We start from the raw sequence: 17,061 nt of genomic DNA on the forward strand, positions 1-17,061 counted from the left end.
ATAAAGTACATTTTCAACGAAAGCGTGTCATTTACATGAAAGAAAGTTTTAGGGACACGTTTATGTAATATTTGTGTAATTTAGGGATTAAACTTACCTGATTTAAAAACAACCACGAGAGACAGCGTCCGTTCAGCTGCTTGACGGTTGAGCTGAGCCCCGTTTCCATGGTGACTCCAGTACAGCGCGTGACCATCAAGTGTTTTCAAAATATATTTAAATATATTTAACAGTGCTTCAGACATGATGTCTAATACATTTCTTCACTAGTTTATGTTTATAGCTTTGTGGTGCGAAATAAAAGTTTTTTTCTGCTAAATTTGGACTAAAGCCCATTTACATCTATTTTTGGGCTAAATTTGGATTTTAAAAAAAAAGACGTTAAATGTCGCTTTTTGGGCTTAATTTGGACCAAATCCGACGGACCAATTGAAGACCAATTTTCAACGTCGCTTTTTGGGCTTAATTTGGACCAAATCCGACGGACCAAATGAAGGCCAATTTTCAACGTCGCTTTTTGGTCTAAAAGATGGCCATGGTGGGCCGACTTGATTTAGACCAGAAAACGACGTCCAAATGACGTCTGGTGCTGGGTGGGTCTGGATTGGTTTTCCTCCTATCTTTCAGACAGGAGTTTCTCTGTGTCCGTAGGAACATATATGTCAGGCTCTGCTCCTTTGTCTTGTGGTGTGCCCCAGGGTTCTGTGCTTGGCCCTCTGCTGTTCAGCCTGTATATGCTTCCTCTTGGGAAGATTATTGGTAGTTTTGGAGAAATATCATACCATTGTTATGCTGATGATGTTCAATTATATTTATCTTTTAGCCCTGATAGGTTGGACAAACTGTCCTTGTTGCACAATTGCTTAGCCTCCATTAAAAATTGGATGGCAGATAATTTTCTGCAACTAAATCCAGACAGATCTTGAAACACGCCCCCTATCACGTCATCTAAAAACAGAGAAGAGAGAGACAGATTTATCAGGTACTGTGAATTTCTCTAAGCAGCATGCCACTGTATACGTTCACTTAAGACATAACCGACTGTGTTTACGGGAACACATGCATAGACAATTATTTATTTATAATTTTGTGTGTATGTATTCATTCTGAAGTTACGATACACGAAAGATGAATTCATTCTTTGTACGCGCATTGTCTGAAATGCTGCTTGCAGTGCGTGCTTTGAATGAATGAGTGCAAGCTCCGAGCGCGCGCAAATTGTTTAAAACGCTTGAATCAGCAGTATTTAGAAACGAGTGCAAACGATCAGCTACGATCCGTTTCACCCCTTCAAGAGAGTGAACAACGCGAATCAAGATAGGAATTTTACATCACTATTCGCGACAGCCCATCGGACTGGAAAACACAATAGCCTCGGGACGTGTGGCTTACAAATTTGCGAGCCCTGCAGCTCTTTACAGTTTGTGAAACACTGGTTTCCACACTGGTTTCGTTAAACAAAATAAATTATTATTTTAAAAGATTGACTCCAAAGAATCATCGGTTCACTAATCGGACCATGAACTTGTATTACCGAGCCAAAGATGATCTATTATTGAACATCTTGACTGAATAAAGACTTCAAGTTCATCTGTAAAGCACATAAAGCTATCGTTTGAGTTTATAAACTTCAATTTCATGCATGATTTGTATGGATCTGCTAACTGAATGCAAAGTGTGAGTTCTAGGAGAATGTTTGTGTCCTGATGAGCATGTATTGCTCAATAGGAGTCGCAAAATGAACAGCTGCTGTTCTTTTTTTTTTCTTTTCTTTTTTTTTTACGGAGGATCAGTTGCCCTATTGGTTAAAATCCCCAAACTGTTTACTTATTTATTAAATTAATAAATTACATCAAAACAGGAGCGTTTGCATTATCATGTGGTGGGCTGCTGTGGGCCAGAAAGTCCAGGGTAACTTTTTGGTCCCAGTCCGCCCCTGAATGGCGCACCCCTTTCCAAAAAGCACAACCAGTTGTATTAATAATGTTATCCTGAGTGTGAAGTGTTACCAGAATTTGTTTTAATTAAGGTGAAAAATAAAAGTTTTGTGTTTAATGTATTTGTGTTGATGTTGAAATGGATGTTAAAACATATAGTCCGAATCACTCACTCCTCCCAGATGCAAATTGACTTAATGTTTACAAATAGGCAAAAATTATTATAGAAAGGATAACAAAATCATATAATTTATTAACAGGTTTATCTGACCATAATATAACACTACTGGGAAGGAAACTCACCAAAAAACGTTTCAAGATCACAACCACAGTGAAACAATATAATTTGAGGATTCCTAAAAATGATATGGACAAATTCAAATCTGCTTTAAATGATATAGACTGGACTGACCTTTAGGCTATTGAAGATATAGAGAGCAGCTGCAACATGTTTTCAAGCATTGTTAATACTATAATATCATCATTCAGCAGCAGAATGACACAAAGACAAAGACAGAAAAATTATCCACCTTGGCTCAATGAGGCTCTCTGGAAACAGATGAGGGACAGAGATTCCTTACTTAAGGTTGCACTTAAATCAGGACTCAGAAGTGACTGGTATAGTTATACATTCCTCAGAAATAGAGTAGTAAGGAATATAAGAAAAGCCAAAGAAGATTTTTATATAAAAGTAATTAATGATACAAAGGGAGATGGGAAATTAATATGGAACATCCATCCATCCATCCATCCATCATCTTCCGCTTATCCGGGGCCGGGTCGCAGGGGCAACAGTCTAAGCAGAGACGCCCAGACTTCCCTCTCCCTAGCCACTTCTTCCAGCTCTTCCGGGGGGACCCCGAGGCGTTCCCAGGCCAGCCGGGAGACATAGTCCCTCCAGCGTGTCCTAGGTCTTCCCCGGGGCCTCCTCCCGGTGAGACGTGCCTGGAACACCTCCCTGGGAAGGCGTCCAGGAGGCATCCGAAATAGATGCCCGAGCCACCTCAGCTGGCTCCTCTCGATGTGGAGGAGCAATGGCTCTACTCTGAGCTCCTCCCGAGTGACCGAGCTTCTCACCCTATCTCTAAGGGAGCGCCCAGCCACCCGACGGAGAAAGCTCATTTCGGCCGCCTGTATCCGGGATCTTGTCCTTTCGGTCATGACCCACAGCTCATGACCATAGGTGAGAGTAGGAACGTAGATTGACCGGTAAATCGAGAGCTTTGCCTTACAGCTCAGCTCCTTCTTCACCACGGCAGACCGGTACAGCGACCGCATTACTGCAGAAGCTGCACCGATCCGTCTGTCAATCTCACGTTCCATCCTTCTCTCACTCATGAACAAGACTCCAAGATACCTGAACTCCTCCACTTGAGGCAGGAACTCTCCACCAACCTGAAGTGGGCAATCCACCCTTTTCCGACTGAGAACCATGGCCTCGGACTTGGAGGTGCTGATTCTCATCCCAGCCGATTCACACTCGGCTGCAAACCGTCCCAATGCACACTGAAGGTCCTGGTCTGAGGATGCCAACACGACAACATCATCCGCAAAAAGCAGCGATGAAATCGTATGGTCCCCAAACCGGACACTCTCCGGCCCTTGGCTGCGCCTAGAAATTCTGTCCATAAAAATTATGAACAGAACCGGTGACAAAGGGCAGCCCTGCCGGAGTCCAACATGCACCAGGAACAGGTCTGACTTACTGCCGGCAATGCGAACCAAGCTCTTGCTCCGGTCGTACAGGGACCGAACAGCCCTAAGTAGGGAGCCGCCGACCCCATACTCCCGGAGCACCCTCCACAGGATGTCGCGAGGAACACGGTCGAATGCCTTCTCCAAGTCCACAAAACACATGTGGACTGGTTGGGCAAACTCCCATGAACCCTCCAGCACCCTGGAAAGGGTATAGAGCTGGTCCAGTGTTCCACGACCGGGACGAAAACCACACTGTTCCTCCTGGATCCGAGGTTCCACTATCGGCCGAATTCTCCTCTCCAGTACCCTGGCATAGACTTTCCCAGGGAGGCTGAGAAGTGTGATCCCCCTATAGTTGGAACACACTCTCCGGTCCCCCTTCTTGAAAAGAGGGACCACCACCCCGGTCTGCCAGTCCAGAGGTACTGTCCCCAACCGCCATGCGATGTTGCAGAGGCGTGCCAGCCAAGACAGCCCCACAACATCCAGAGACTTGAGGTACTCGGGGCGGATCTCGTCCACCCCCGGTGCCTTGCCACCGAGGAGCTTTTTAACTACCTCGATGACTTCAGCCCGGGTGATGGACGAGTGTCCCTCCGAGTCCCCAGCCACTGCTTCCTCAACGGAACATAAGTCTGTGGGATTGAGAAGATCCTCGAAGTATTCCTTCCACCGCCCGACGATATCCCCAGTTGAGGTCAACAGGTGCCCATCTCTACTGTAAACAGTGTTGGTAGGGCACTGCTTCCCCCTCCTGAGGCGTCGAACAGTTTGCCAGAATCTCTTCGAGGCCAACCGATAGTCCTTCTCCATGGCCTCACCGAACTCCTCCCAGGCCCGAGTTTTTGCCTCCACGACTACCCGGGCTGCAGTCCGCTTGGCCTGCCGGTACCTGTCAGCTGCCTCCGGAGTCCCACAAGCCATCCAGGCCCGATAGGACTCCTTCTTCAGCTTGACAGCATCCCTTACTTCCGGTGTCCACCACCGGGTTCGGGGATTGCCGCCTCGACAGGCACCGGAGACCTTACGGCCACAGCTCCGAGCAGCCGCAGTGACAATGGAGGTGGAGAACATGGTCCACTCGGACTCAATATCTCCAGACTCCCTCGGGATCCGGTCGAAGCTCTGCCGGAGGTGGGAGTTGAAAATCTCTCTGACAGGGGGCTCGGCCAAACGTTCCCAACAGACCCTCACAGTACGTTTGGGTCTGCCGAGTCTGTCCAGCTTCCTCCCCCGCCATCGGATCCAACTCACCACCAGGTGGTGATCAGTTGACAGCTCCGCCCCTCTCTTCACCCGAGTGTCCAAGACATATGGCCGAAGGTCTGATGACACGACCACAAAGTCGATCATCGACCTCCGGCCAAGGGTGTCCTGGTGCCACGTGCACTGATGGACACCCTTATGCTTGAACATGGTGTTCGTTATGGACAAACCGTGGTTAGCACAGAAATCCAATAACAGAACACCGCTCGGGTTCAGGTCAGGGGGGCCGTTCCTCCCAATCACGCCCCTCCAGGTGTCACTGTCACTGCCCACGTGAGTGTTGAAGTCCCCCAGTAGAACGACGGAGTCTCCAGTCGGAGCACTTTCCAGCACCCCTCCCAGAGACTCCAAGAAGGCCGGGTAGTCCACACTGCCGTTCGGCCCGTAGGCACAAACGACAGTGAGAGACCTATCCCTGACTCGAAGGCGCAGGGAAGCGACCCTCTCGTTCACCGGGGTAAACTCCAACACATGGCGGCTGAGCTGGGGGGCTATTAGCAAACCCACTCCAGCCCTCCGCCTCTCACCATGGGCAACTCCAGAGTGGTAGAGAGTCCAGCCTCTCTCAAGAAGTAATATGGCTAACTAATATGGAACAATCTTAATAAATTAATTGGGAAAGATACTCAGCACTGCACACCGGCACTTGAACTGAAATTAAATGGAATCATAATCAGAGAAGACAACATTATAGCAAGCACTTTTAATAATTTTTTCATCCAATCAGTTGAGGAATTGGCACAGAATTGCATTGTTAGCAATATAGTAACCATTCCTATAGATATTGATAAACCTGTTTTTAGAATTGAGGAAATGAGTGAACTTGAGGTAGAGAATACCATAAATTCAAAAAGGAACTCAAAAGCTTAAGATGCCGATGCCTATTTTTTTAAACTTATAAACAGTCTTTAATTAAACCTCTTACACATTTAATCAATTTGTCAATTAAACTATGTATTTTCCCAAGCTCCTGGAAAACAGCTGTGGTAACCCCCATTTTCAAGGCCGGTGATAAAACTCTGGTGGAGAACTATAGGCCTATCAGTATACTACCTGTAATATCCAAGGTAGCAGAGAAATAGGTGGCGAAACAACTGACTACTCATCTTAGTAAAGGTCATAAAACACTACATACAATGCAGTTTGGCTTTCGAAATAATCACTCCACAGGAACAGCCAACTGCTTTTTTATTGAGAATATCAAAATGAATTTAGATAAAGGAGGTGTGGTGGGTGCAATATTTTTATATTTCAAAAAAGCATTCGACACCGTTGATCATGACGTTCTTTGGTCAAAATTATCATATTTTAATTTTTGTGGAAATAAAATTAAATGGATTAAATCATATTTAACTGGAAGAAAACAAAGAACACACATTAACAATACTCAATCTACAAAGCTAAATTGTAAAATAGGTGTCCCTCAAGGATCTATACTGGGCCCCCTTCTGTTCAGTCTCTATATAAATGAACTTCCCACCGTTTGTCCATCTGTACATTTACAAATGCATGCAGATGACACAGTCCTCTATGTGCATGCTAAAAATAAACAACAAGCTGCACACCAACTGACCATGAGTAAGGTATCCATATGGCTAACTAATTTATTCTTACACCTGAACATAAGTAAAACAGTATGTATGTATTTTACCAAACAAACTACTGTGACTTATGACCCTGAGGTAATTGTTAATCAAGAGAAGGTTAGAGTGATATCTGACTTTAAATATCTGGGAATTATTCAATTCAATTATGCAATTCAATCTGGCAAATTTTAAGAACATAAGACCATACCTATCAATGAAGGCCGCAAAGCTCTTCTTGCATGCAATGATCTTTTCAAAATTTTCTTACTGTTTAACCAGCTGGTCGCAAGCCAATAAAACAATATTGCAACCATTGGAGTCACTTTATGAACAAGCATTAAAGACATTGGACCGTAAGGGTAATAGTTACCATCATTGCCACATAATCAAAAAACACAACATGTTTAGCTTTGAAAACTATAAACACTTTGCTGATGCCTGTCTTGTCTTTAAGGTTCTCCGTGGGCTTGCTCCCCCACTACTGTGCCAGTTTATAAAACAGAAAGACAAGGTCACTAGAGTAACCAGAGCAACCACCAAAGGGGACTGCATAGTTCAATATAGATGAAGTAGGATTGGAATCACAGCCTTTTCTGTCAGAGCTATGATTTTTTGGAATTGTCTCCCTAATGAGTTAAGGGAGTGTAATAGTCTTTCCTCTTTAAAAAAAAAAAAAAAAAAAACAGCTTAAAAGTTTGGCTTAGGGAAAATTATAATTGTAACCATACACCAAATATTTAAGTCCATGAACATACTTATTTATATTGTATTCACGTATACTTTAATTAAGTTGAGGGCTAGGTGAGGTGAGCAATATATTGTCTGTTTGGGGGTATGTTTATATTGTTTTAAAATGTGTGCTGTATTTATTACATTGCTATTGTGTTTATTAAATTTATAGTGTATTTTCTACTTTTGTATTTTTAGGGTACATCTTAAGATCTGCCTAGGTGACAGCAGATGCAAAATAGCACTTGTATTTAACTATGGCTTGTTTAAAGAAAGTGATTTGTCTGTTGATCAATGAGCATTGTCCCTATCAAATAAATAAATAAATAAAATACAAATCTTCCTCTCCTATGGTAGAGAATGAATGGAACTGTTCCTCAGGGATCTATAGTGCACTGTCTGATGTGATACTGTAGCTGACGGCTGAATGGTTACAAGTTTATCTCTAATAGTTTTGATATTAGAAGTAAAGTAGTTCATAAAGTCATTAATGGTGTGATGTTGGGAAATGTCAACACTTGTTGATGCTCTATTTTTCGTTAAGACTTTTACCTAACAGTCAAATCAGCATTATGGCACGAAAGTGTGGACTCAGAGGAAGGCTGCAAGGGTTTAAGGTGCCATTTGGGACATGGCCTATGAAAGCTCTATAAAACTGTCACGGTTCATGAATGCACCATCTCCAGCTGTATTCATGTTACATCATGTTGATTATATATATATATATATATATATATATATATATATATATATATATATATATACACACACACACACACACACACATTACAGCAGAACTGTTTCCAACACTCATAATAAATCATCATATTAGAATGATTTCTAAAGGATCATGTGATAGACTGGATGTCTGAAAATTCAGCTTTGCATCACAGAAATAAATGATCATTTAAAGTATAATAAATTGAAAACAAATTATTTTAAATTGTAATAATATATCACAATATTACATTTTTTCTGTATTTTTGATCAAATACACGCAGGCTTGATGAGCAGAAGAAACTTCTTTCAAAAACATTAAAAATAGTAATGTTTCCAAACTTTTGGCCTGTACTGTATCCCCCCAAAACTGCAGAGTAAAACATTAACAAAAAAGTGATAATAAAAAATGCGTCTTAAAACTGACATGATTGTACAAAATCACAGTCTGGGGACTCAGAACTCAGAACAAGTGCTAACAGTAAGTTTAAGGTAAAAATAACTGCCATGAAATTATAGTATTTTACTCCTATGCAATAAATTGTTCTTTCACTACATCTCTTTACCTCTGTCTTTATCCTCTTCTCTTCTTTTTGGCACTGTATCTATCGCAGACTATGCTCATTTATAATGTGTCATGTAAATTCGGCCTTCCGTCACAATCAGGAAACTTTCACCGTGTCTAGAATTGGCGCGAGCTGCCAGGCCCGTTTCTACGAGCTGTGTGTTAACAAAAGCAGTGCTGTCTACATTGGATGCGGCGTCGGGCATGCTACACAACAAATTACCAACAACTGTTGGTTACATCTCAGTTCAGTTTAAATATTATCTGTACAATCATTCTGTCAACAAGCAGTTCAATTCCAGGCTACAACAAAGTCAGATTGTGCAGAAATATCATCTGTTTCCTGTGGTCTTGGTGCCTACGGTGACCTCGGAATAAGAGATAAACAGACTTATACTAGAGTAGATGCCATTCTTCTAATGAAGTAGTAAGTACATCTGGTGTTATGGGAAGTGTTCCTGGTTCCTGTTTACCTAATTATACCTTTGGTCTGCAGGTGTAGTTGTAAAGTGCTCTATAAATAAAGTGAATGAAAATGAATGAATGATATAATGCTTGATATTGAAAAAAGTTATATTACTATAGTTTTACCATTTACTGCAAGTCTTCTAGTTATTTACACATAACAGCGAATGAATCAGAAGTCTCTCACTTTTACAGAAACAGATACAATAAATACTTTTGTATTGCAAAACAAGTTGAATAGCCATGGGTGCTATCAGTTATTTTTTGTTTCTTAAAACATGGTAGTCTTTGATTCTTGTATGTCACAGTGTCTGGGTTGTTGTTCCCTGGGGTTCCACTAGATGTCCTCCTTTCTCACGGTGTCTGTCACCAGATCACTTCCTGTTCCCTTATTTGGTCACCTTCCTTCTTGTTGTGTAATTGATTGTCCCCCACCTTTCTCCCGTTCCCTTATTATCCATCTGTATATTTATACCCAGTCTGTCTTAGTCTGTGTTACGGAGTCCTTGTTTAATGTTTCATTTATTTCATGTCTGTCATCCTTGCCTTGCCTAGTGTTCGTGTCTTGTTCTTGTTATGTTTTGGATTGTGTTTGGTTTTGACCCCTGCCTGGACTGTTTACCCCTTTGGATTATCCCTAAATAAACGACTTACCTGCAATTGGTTCTATCTCCGTGCCTCATTGGATTCTTGCCGTGACAGAAGGACTCCGTTAACACGAGAACCAGCGGTATGTCTGCCCATATCTCATCCCCAGCCACAGAGCAGGAGAGAGGCGGGTTTGAGGGAACTCGTCTGGTGATTTTTCGGGGGACCAGGGGAGGTCGCCGAGGAGGGAGTGGTCGAGAGGAGATTCAGCATCGCTCTCAACCATGGCCTCCCTTTGACCCGGGGCCCCTGTGGAATGGGTCAGAGCCAGAGTCTCACCATGGCGAGCGGAGAGGTGAGAGAAAGCGCACGCCCGCCATGGTGGCGCCACTGCCCATGATGGCCGCTAGATCAGCGCCAAGAGGCAGAATGGACGCCAACCCAGCGCTGCTGCGGTGCATGGTCACCAACCTAGCACCACGAAGCAAAATGGCCGCCAGCCCAGCGCCACAGCACAAGATGGCCACCAGCCCAGCGCCACAACACAAGATGGCCGCCAGCCCCGCGCCGCAGCACAAGATGGCCGCCAACCCCGCACCACGAGGAAAGATGGAGGCCAGCCTCACACCACAGTACCAGATGGCCACCAGCTCAGAGCCTACGCCCAAGATGGCCGCTGACTCATTCTTGGAGTATTTCTCCAGGCTGTCACAGATCCTAGAAGTTCCCAAGACTGTTCACGTCAAAGCTACTGAGCCAGCGCCACAACCCATGATGGCCGCCAATCCAGCACCACAGCACAAGATAACTGTCAGCCCAGCGCCACAGCACAAGAGAGCCACTAACCCAGCGCCAATGCCCAAATTGGCCACCGGTCCAGCGCCACAGTACAAGATGGCCGCCAGTCCAGCGCCGCAGTACAGGATGGCCGCCAGCCTAGCGCCACAGCCCAAGATGGTCGCCAGCTTAGAGCCACAGCACAAGATGGCCGACTCAACGTCTGAGTCGCCAGTCAAGGTGCCACTGACTCGCCATCGTAGAGAGCGGAGGACGAGGAGATAGGCTTCTACCGTTCCTCAAAGACTGGAGAACGTTCCCCAGTGGGCCGCTGCCGTCCAGGAGGACGTTCCCGAGCGGGCCGCTGCCGTCCCCGAGGCGGTGCCCGAGGTCGTTCCCGATGCAGTGACTGAGGCAGTGCCCGAGGCTGTTCCGGAGGTCGAGGCGGTGCCCGATGCTGTTTCGGAGGCCGAGGTGGTACCCGATGCCGAGGCAGTGCCCGAGGCCGAGGCGGTGCCCGATGCTGATCCAGAGGCCGAGGTGGTGGCCGATGCCGAGGCAGTGCCTGATGCCGTGACCGAGGTGGTGCCCGATGTCGTTCCCAATACGGTGCCCGAGGCTGATCCAGAGGCCGAGGCGGTGCCCGATGCCGAGGCGGTGCCCGAGGCCGTTCCAGAGGCAGTGCCCGAAGCCGAGGTGCCTCAGGTTTCCACAGACAGTTCTGAGTCGAGTCATGTTCCCGTGAACTCTACAGAGTCGAGTCAGATTCCCATGGACTCTCCGGAGTCGAGTCAGGTTCCGGTGGACTCTCCGGAGTCGAGTCAGGTTCCGGTGGACTCTCCGAAGTCAAGGCTAGTCACCACTGACCCTCCAGAGTCAGGGCTAGTCACCGCTGACCCTCCAGAGTCAGGGCTAGTCACCGCTGACCCTCCAGAGTCAGGGCTAGTCACCGATCTTCTGGAGTCCAGTAAAGACACCAGGGGATTACCGGAGTTTCGTAGACCCGTTGGTTCGGCCGCACAGAGGTCAGCTCCGACCTTGGGGGGCTCTTGTTCTGACCACATGGCTATGGTGGTCTTCCGCTTTGATCTGGGGGGCCCTCGCCTTGACCACATGGCTGTGGTGGTCTTCTGCTCCACCCTGGTGGACTACGGCCTCGACCACAAAGATGTGGTGGTCTTCCGCTCTGCTCTGGGGGGCTTCCACCCTGACCACACAGTTGTGGTGGTCTTCCGCTCCACCCTGGAGGGCTCTGGCTTCGACCACATGGCTGTGGTGGTCTTCCGCTCCGCCCTGGTGGACTCCGGCCTTGATCACAAAGACGTGGTGGTTATCCGCTCCACCCTGGGGGACTCTGGCGGTGACCACGAGGACGTGGTGGTCTTCTGCTCCACCCTGGGGGGCTTCCACCCTGACCACACAGTTGTGGTGGTCTTCCGCTCCGCCCTGGAGGGCTCTGGCTTCGACCACATGGCTGTGGTGGTCTTCTGCTCCGCCCTGGTGGACGCCACATTATGTCCTTCATGGACTTCTGTTTTGTGTTTTTGTTATGTGTCTGCCTGTGCCCCTCAGTTAATCTGGCCCTCCGTCCCTCCCCCTGAACCTCCTCCGGTCCTCCTCCCTCCTGGTCTCCCCGTTTTATGTTTACATTTCTGGTGTTTGTTGCCCATGTTTTTCTTTTCCGGCCCTCCGTCCCTCCCCCTGAGCCTCCACCTGCAAGCCTCCCTCCTGGTCTCTGTGTTGTGTCTTGTCATGGAGCGTCTGGGAGCCGCTCCGTAGAGGGGGGTACTGTCACAGTGTCTGGGTTGTTGTTCCCTGGGGTTCCACTAGATGTCCTCCTTTTTCACGGTGTCTGTCACCAGATCACTTCCTGTTCCCTTATTATTTGGTCACCTTCCTCCTTGTTGTGTAATTGATTGTCCCCCACCTTTCTCCCGTTCCCTCATTATCCTTCTGTCTATTTATACCCAGTCTGTCTTAGTCTGTGTTACGGAGTCCTTGTTTAATGTTACAGTTATTTCATGTCCGTCATCCTTGCCTTGCCTAGTGTTCGTGTTAGTTCTTGTTATGTTTTGGATTATGTTTGGTTTTGACCCCTGCCTGGACTGTTTACCCCTTTGGATTATCCCTAAATAAACGACTTAACTGCAATTGGTTCTATCTCCGTGCCTCATTGGATCCTTGCCGTGACATTGTATTACTGCTTTTCTTGAATTTTTGGTTCCTTCTTTAAAAGCCAGCCATTAGATGCAAAACTTGTGTTCTTCTTTATTTTTCATAACTGCTTTTTTTCCACAAGATTCCAATAAGATATAGATCTAGACTGCTTTAGGACACTGGACTGGAATGCTATCATTGTCCTGCTGTAAGACACATGCTGTCTGATGAAGAAAAAAACACCCAATCCATTTTTGGGTTGACTACAGACCTGTCGCCCTGACATCTGTAGTAATGATGTTATTCTAGAGCCTTGTGTTGTCCCACCTCAAATCCATCACAGACCCTCTCCTGGACAACCTGCACCTCCCAAGGTTTTTTTTCTCCATTCTGTCACTGATGGAGTTTCAGTTCCTTGCCGCTGTCACCTCTGGCTTGCTTAGTTGGGGTCACTTCATCTACAGCAATATCATTGACTTGATTGCAAATAAATGCACAGACACTTTTTAAACTGAACAGAGATGACATCAGTGAATTCAATGATGAACTGCCTTTAACTGTCATTTTGCATTATTGACGCACTGTTTTTCTAATGAATGTTGTTCAGTTGCTTTGACGCAATGTATTTTGTTTAAAGTGCTATATAAATAAAGGTGACTTGACTTGACTCCTCAGGAGCCTATGCCAGGATCGTGTTTGTGGACTTCAGCTCTGCGTTCAATACAATCATACCAGCTCTGCTACAGGACAAACTCTGCCTGCTGAATGTACCTGATTCCACCTGTAGGTGGATCATATACTTGCTGTCTGACAGGAAACAGCATGTGAGGATGGGAAAACATGTTTCTGACCCCAGAACCATCAGTACTGGCTCCCCTCAAGGCTGTGTTCTTTCTCCTCTCCTCTTCTCCATGTACACCAACAGCTGCACCTCCAGTCATGAGTGAAATTACTGAAGTAGTACTTGCAATAACCCCATTGGGTTTATCTCTGATGGGGATGAGTCTACCTATAGGTGGGAGATTGACCTTTCTGGTTCTTTCTCACCATCTCCATCACCATCTGGTATGCTGCTGCCACTGCCAAGCACAAAGGCCGACTGCAATGAGTCATCTGCACTGCTGAGAAGGAAATCGGATGCAACCTTCCATCTCTTCAGGACCTGTACACTTCCAGGACCCTGAAGCAGGCGTTTGAGATTGAATGTGGTTCATCAGAACCAGGACTCATGCCACAAAAACAGTTTATTTATACTTGCAACTGTACCAATACCCATGGCCCATCAGGGCTTCTTAATCACGCCCATGGACTTTACACTTGACTTATTTGTTTATATATATTTTTTTTAAAACTATACACAAACACATGTGTTGTTTCACATGTGTACATTTTAAGTTTAAGCTTTGAACATTTGCACTCCCCCACTTTATATATCCTGCACAAATGTAGAGTTAATGTTCATGTTTATTTTGTATTTCATATTTTTCTCTTTCAGATTTTTTTTTCTCTCACTATGCTTTTTTGTATAGCTTTTACTAGTCCTTTTTTTAGAATTTGCTCATGTCATTGTTCTATTATTTATTATTGTTTTTATTTTATCTTTGTCAAGCACCAATTTACCAAGAACAATTCCTTGTACATCTATACATACAGTAATTGGCAATAAATGTAATTCTGATTCTGAAGTTTGACTGCAGGGCTTGGAAAGCAGCTTTAGATTTCTGTAAACATGGAGATGGTGTGGTTTAACAAAATAAAAGTATCATTTGGTCTGATTTGTTTAAGAGGGATTTTGGAATGTACTGCCTTCACTTTAGACATGGCTTTAATATTTATTTGAATTAAGCTTCTCAGACCTTCCTTGGTTTTCATTCTTTTGTCCACGCTCATTGATCTACAACTACATTACTTCTAATCTAGAATGTGCCAATAATACTGTCCAGGTAATTTCTCTGTGAAATTATCTGTAATGTAATAAATTCTAATAAAAAAATTGTTTTGTTCAACTGCACACCAAAAACATAAATATGCATATACCATAATATGTTTTAATGTCAACAAATGTAATGTCAGATCTGGAAACATTAAGGAGTCACTATTACCAACTTAAAGATTTTTCCCTCAGTAAACTCCTAATTTGCCACTTGTTAATAGTAAGTAAGGTAGTTGCTTGTAATAGTTAAGTTTATGTGGTAAGGTTAAGGGATATAAAACATGGTCATCCATTAATATGTGCTTGATAAGTACTAATAAACAGTCAATATGCTAGTGATAAGCATGTAAATAAGCAACTACCTCATGCTCAAAATTGTTTCCAAATGTTTTGTGAGGCTGTGTGTTTGTGTCCCTATTTACATAGACACCAGTGAAAGGCAACAATCCATAATCATAATCTATTTTCACCACTCTGACCTAGAGCAGGATTAACACGTCAGTTCTGATCCTACCTAATTCATCCATAGATATCTGTAAAATCATCCTTCACAAAGCTTTTAATCCAAGGTGACAGTGAGGATTTCCCTGCTTGTATAGTTGAATTGAATAACATATTGAGCCTGTTATAATATCCATAATTATGGTGCTGTGAACTGTTGAAGGAATGTATGTACTTTTTCGATTCTAAAACTCTGCCATATTGTCTTGATTATGATTAAAATTAATAGATTAACATTATCGGTGGGAATATATACACCACATTAAAGTTCTCATTAGAAATCAGTTTTAATTAATTTAAAATACTTATTCGACATTTCATTAACATCACAGCTCAATCAAAACATAAACAGCAATTTCATTTGCAAAGTGCTTTTTATTGTTACATTGCCTTGAATACATGCCTCTACAATCACAACAAAGCCAGTATAAGGAGTCCAACAGTAAGAGAGTTAAGATATTTTTCCTTTTGCTGCATTTTAGGAAGAAAAATCAAAAAAACAAAAAGAATCTTATGCACCGTTACGCTGGACTCGCTGGATGTACTGAAACTGGGACATAGTCTGTCCTCTCTCAAAACTGTCTTTTGGTTGAACCAATTGGGTTTTGTAAAAATACAAAAAAGGAAAACTGACAGACTTTTTTTCTGCAAGTGGTAGTGGTCGCTCATTTCCCTGGGCTGAACACTTTGTGGTCTCTGTGTCGACGGTTGCCATCAAATCCCAGTGCATGTCACTGCTTATCGTGTGTCACAGACAAGTGTTTATGCAGGGGAGACGGAGCTGGAAGACACAGACGAAGCCTCGGTCTTGGATGCAGTAGTGGAGGCGCCCTCTTCCTCCTCGAAGGGGTTCTTGCCACAGCACAGGGTGGTGATCATGCAGTGACGGAACTGCTTGTTCATGCAGATGTAGATGCAGGGGTTGTAGACAGCAGCAGTCTTGGCAAAGAAGGCTGGCAGTGTCATGAAGACAGGCCCAAATTCGCTTCCCTGGTGGGTGAAAATATACCAGGCCACACTGGCATAGGGGATCCAGCAAATCAAGAAGCCAATGACCATGATGACGACCATGCGGGTGACCTCGCGCTCAGCCCTCTGGGTGGTCTCGGACTCCTGCTGCTGGGCAGCGGCTTCTTTGACGGTGCAGACAAGACGGCCATAGCAGAAGAATATGACGATGAGCGGAATAATGAAGTGGACGATAAACATGTAGATGACGAAGGACTCATTGTTGTAGCCTGGGGCACGAGTGTAATAGTCGACTCCGCATGAGCACTGCATGCCCTCGGGGATGTAACGGGACCAGCCGACCAGGGGAGGCACGGCACAGGTGCAAGCCATGAACCAGGTGAAGACAACACCCATGATGGCGTGGTTCTCTCCGAAGCGGAAGTTGCTCACAGGCTTACAGACGACCATCCACCTCTCAAAGGCAAGCACCACCAGGGACCAAAGGCCCATTTCACCACCCAGGGTCGCGAAGAATCCTTCGAGGTTGCAGCCGACGCGTCCAAAAACGAAGTACCCATGCAATGAGGTGTACATCGTTGTGGTGAAGCCACCGAACACCATGAAGAGGTCGGAAATGGCAAGGTTCAGCAGAATGTAGTTGAGAGGTGTACGCAACTTCTTGTGCTCGATGGTGACGTACAGAGTGAGGAAGTTGACGGGGAAGCCAGTGATAATCAGGAAGAACATGTACGCGGCCAGGCAGGCGTATGCCCATGGCGCCACCAGGTAGTACTGGGGATAGTCGTACGGGCTCCTAACAATGCCAGTGGCATTGGACATAGGCACGTAGAACATATCTCCCTCTGTACCGTTCATTGTTGCGGTTGGATGTTGTGCTCAGCCCCTTTCTGTGGTAGTGTTTGGATGGCTCGGCAGGACTATGGAAAAACGAGGCAGAACTGTGCCACGACTTGACGGGGCGAGCATGCACCCCGCTTTATAGAGACTCTCTTGGGATTAACTGATGTTTCCAGGCTGTCAGCATGAGTCTATTTAGGCCACAGCTAATAAAATAATCTCAGCCATCATTGCACTGCATTTCTGGCAATTTATCAAGCTATTAAGGTTGTACCTGACCAGCAGGTAAGCAGTGAAAAATAAAAAAATGAACACCTTCCTTTGGGACACAAT

General features: G+C 45.0%; 1 protein-coding gene across 1 annotated transcript; it reads right to left on the reverse strand.

Annotated features, from left to right (window-relative positions):
- Positions 1-15,274: 15,274 nt before the first annotated feature.
- Positions 15,275-16,854, reverse strand: LOC128019188 (rhodopsin-like). Its single transcript, XM_052605282.1, has one exon. It carries the CDS (start codon positions 16,744-16,746, stop codon positions 15,682-15,684), a length of 1,065 nt encoding a protein of 354 aa, XP_052461242.1. The 5' UTR covers positions 16,747-16,854; the 3' UTR covers positions 15,275-15,681.
- Between the last annotated feature and the right edge of the window lie 207 nt (positions 16,855-17,061).

This window comes from Carassius gibelio, chromosome A8 (assembly GCF_023724105.1).
Source record: "Carassius gibelio isolate Cgi1373 ecotype wild population from Czech Republic chromosome A8, carGib1.2-hapl.c, whole genome shotgun sequence".
Taxonomy (NCBI): domain Eukaryota; kingdom Metazoa; phylum Chordata; class Actinopteri; order Cypriniformes; family Cyprinidae; genus Carassius; species Carassius gibelio.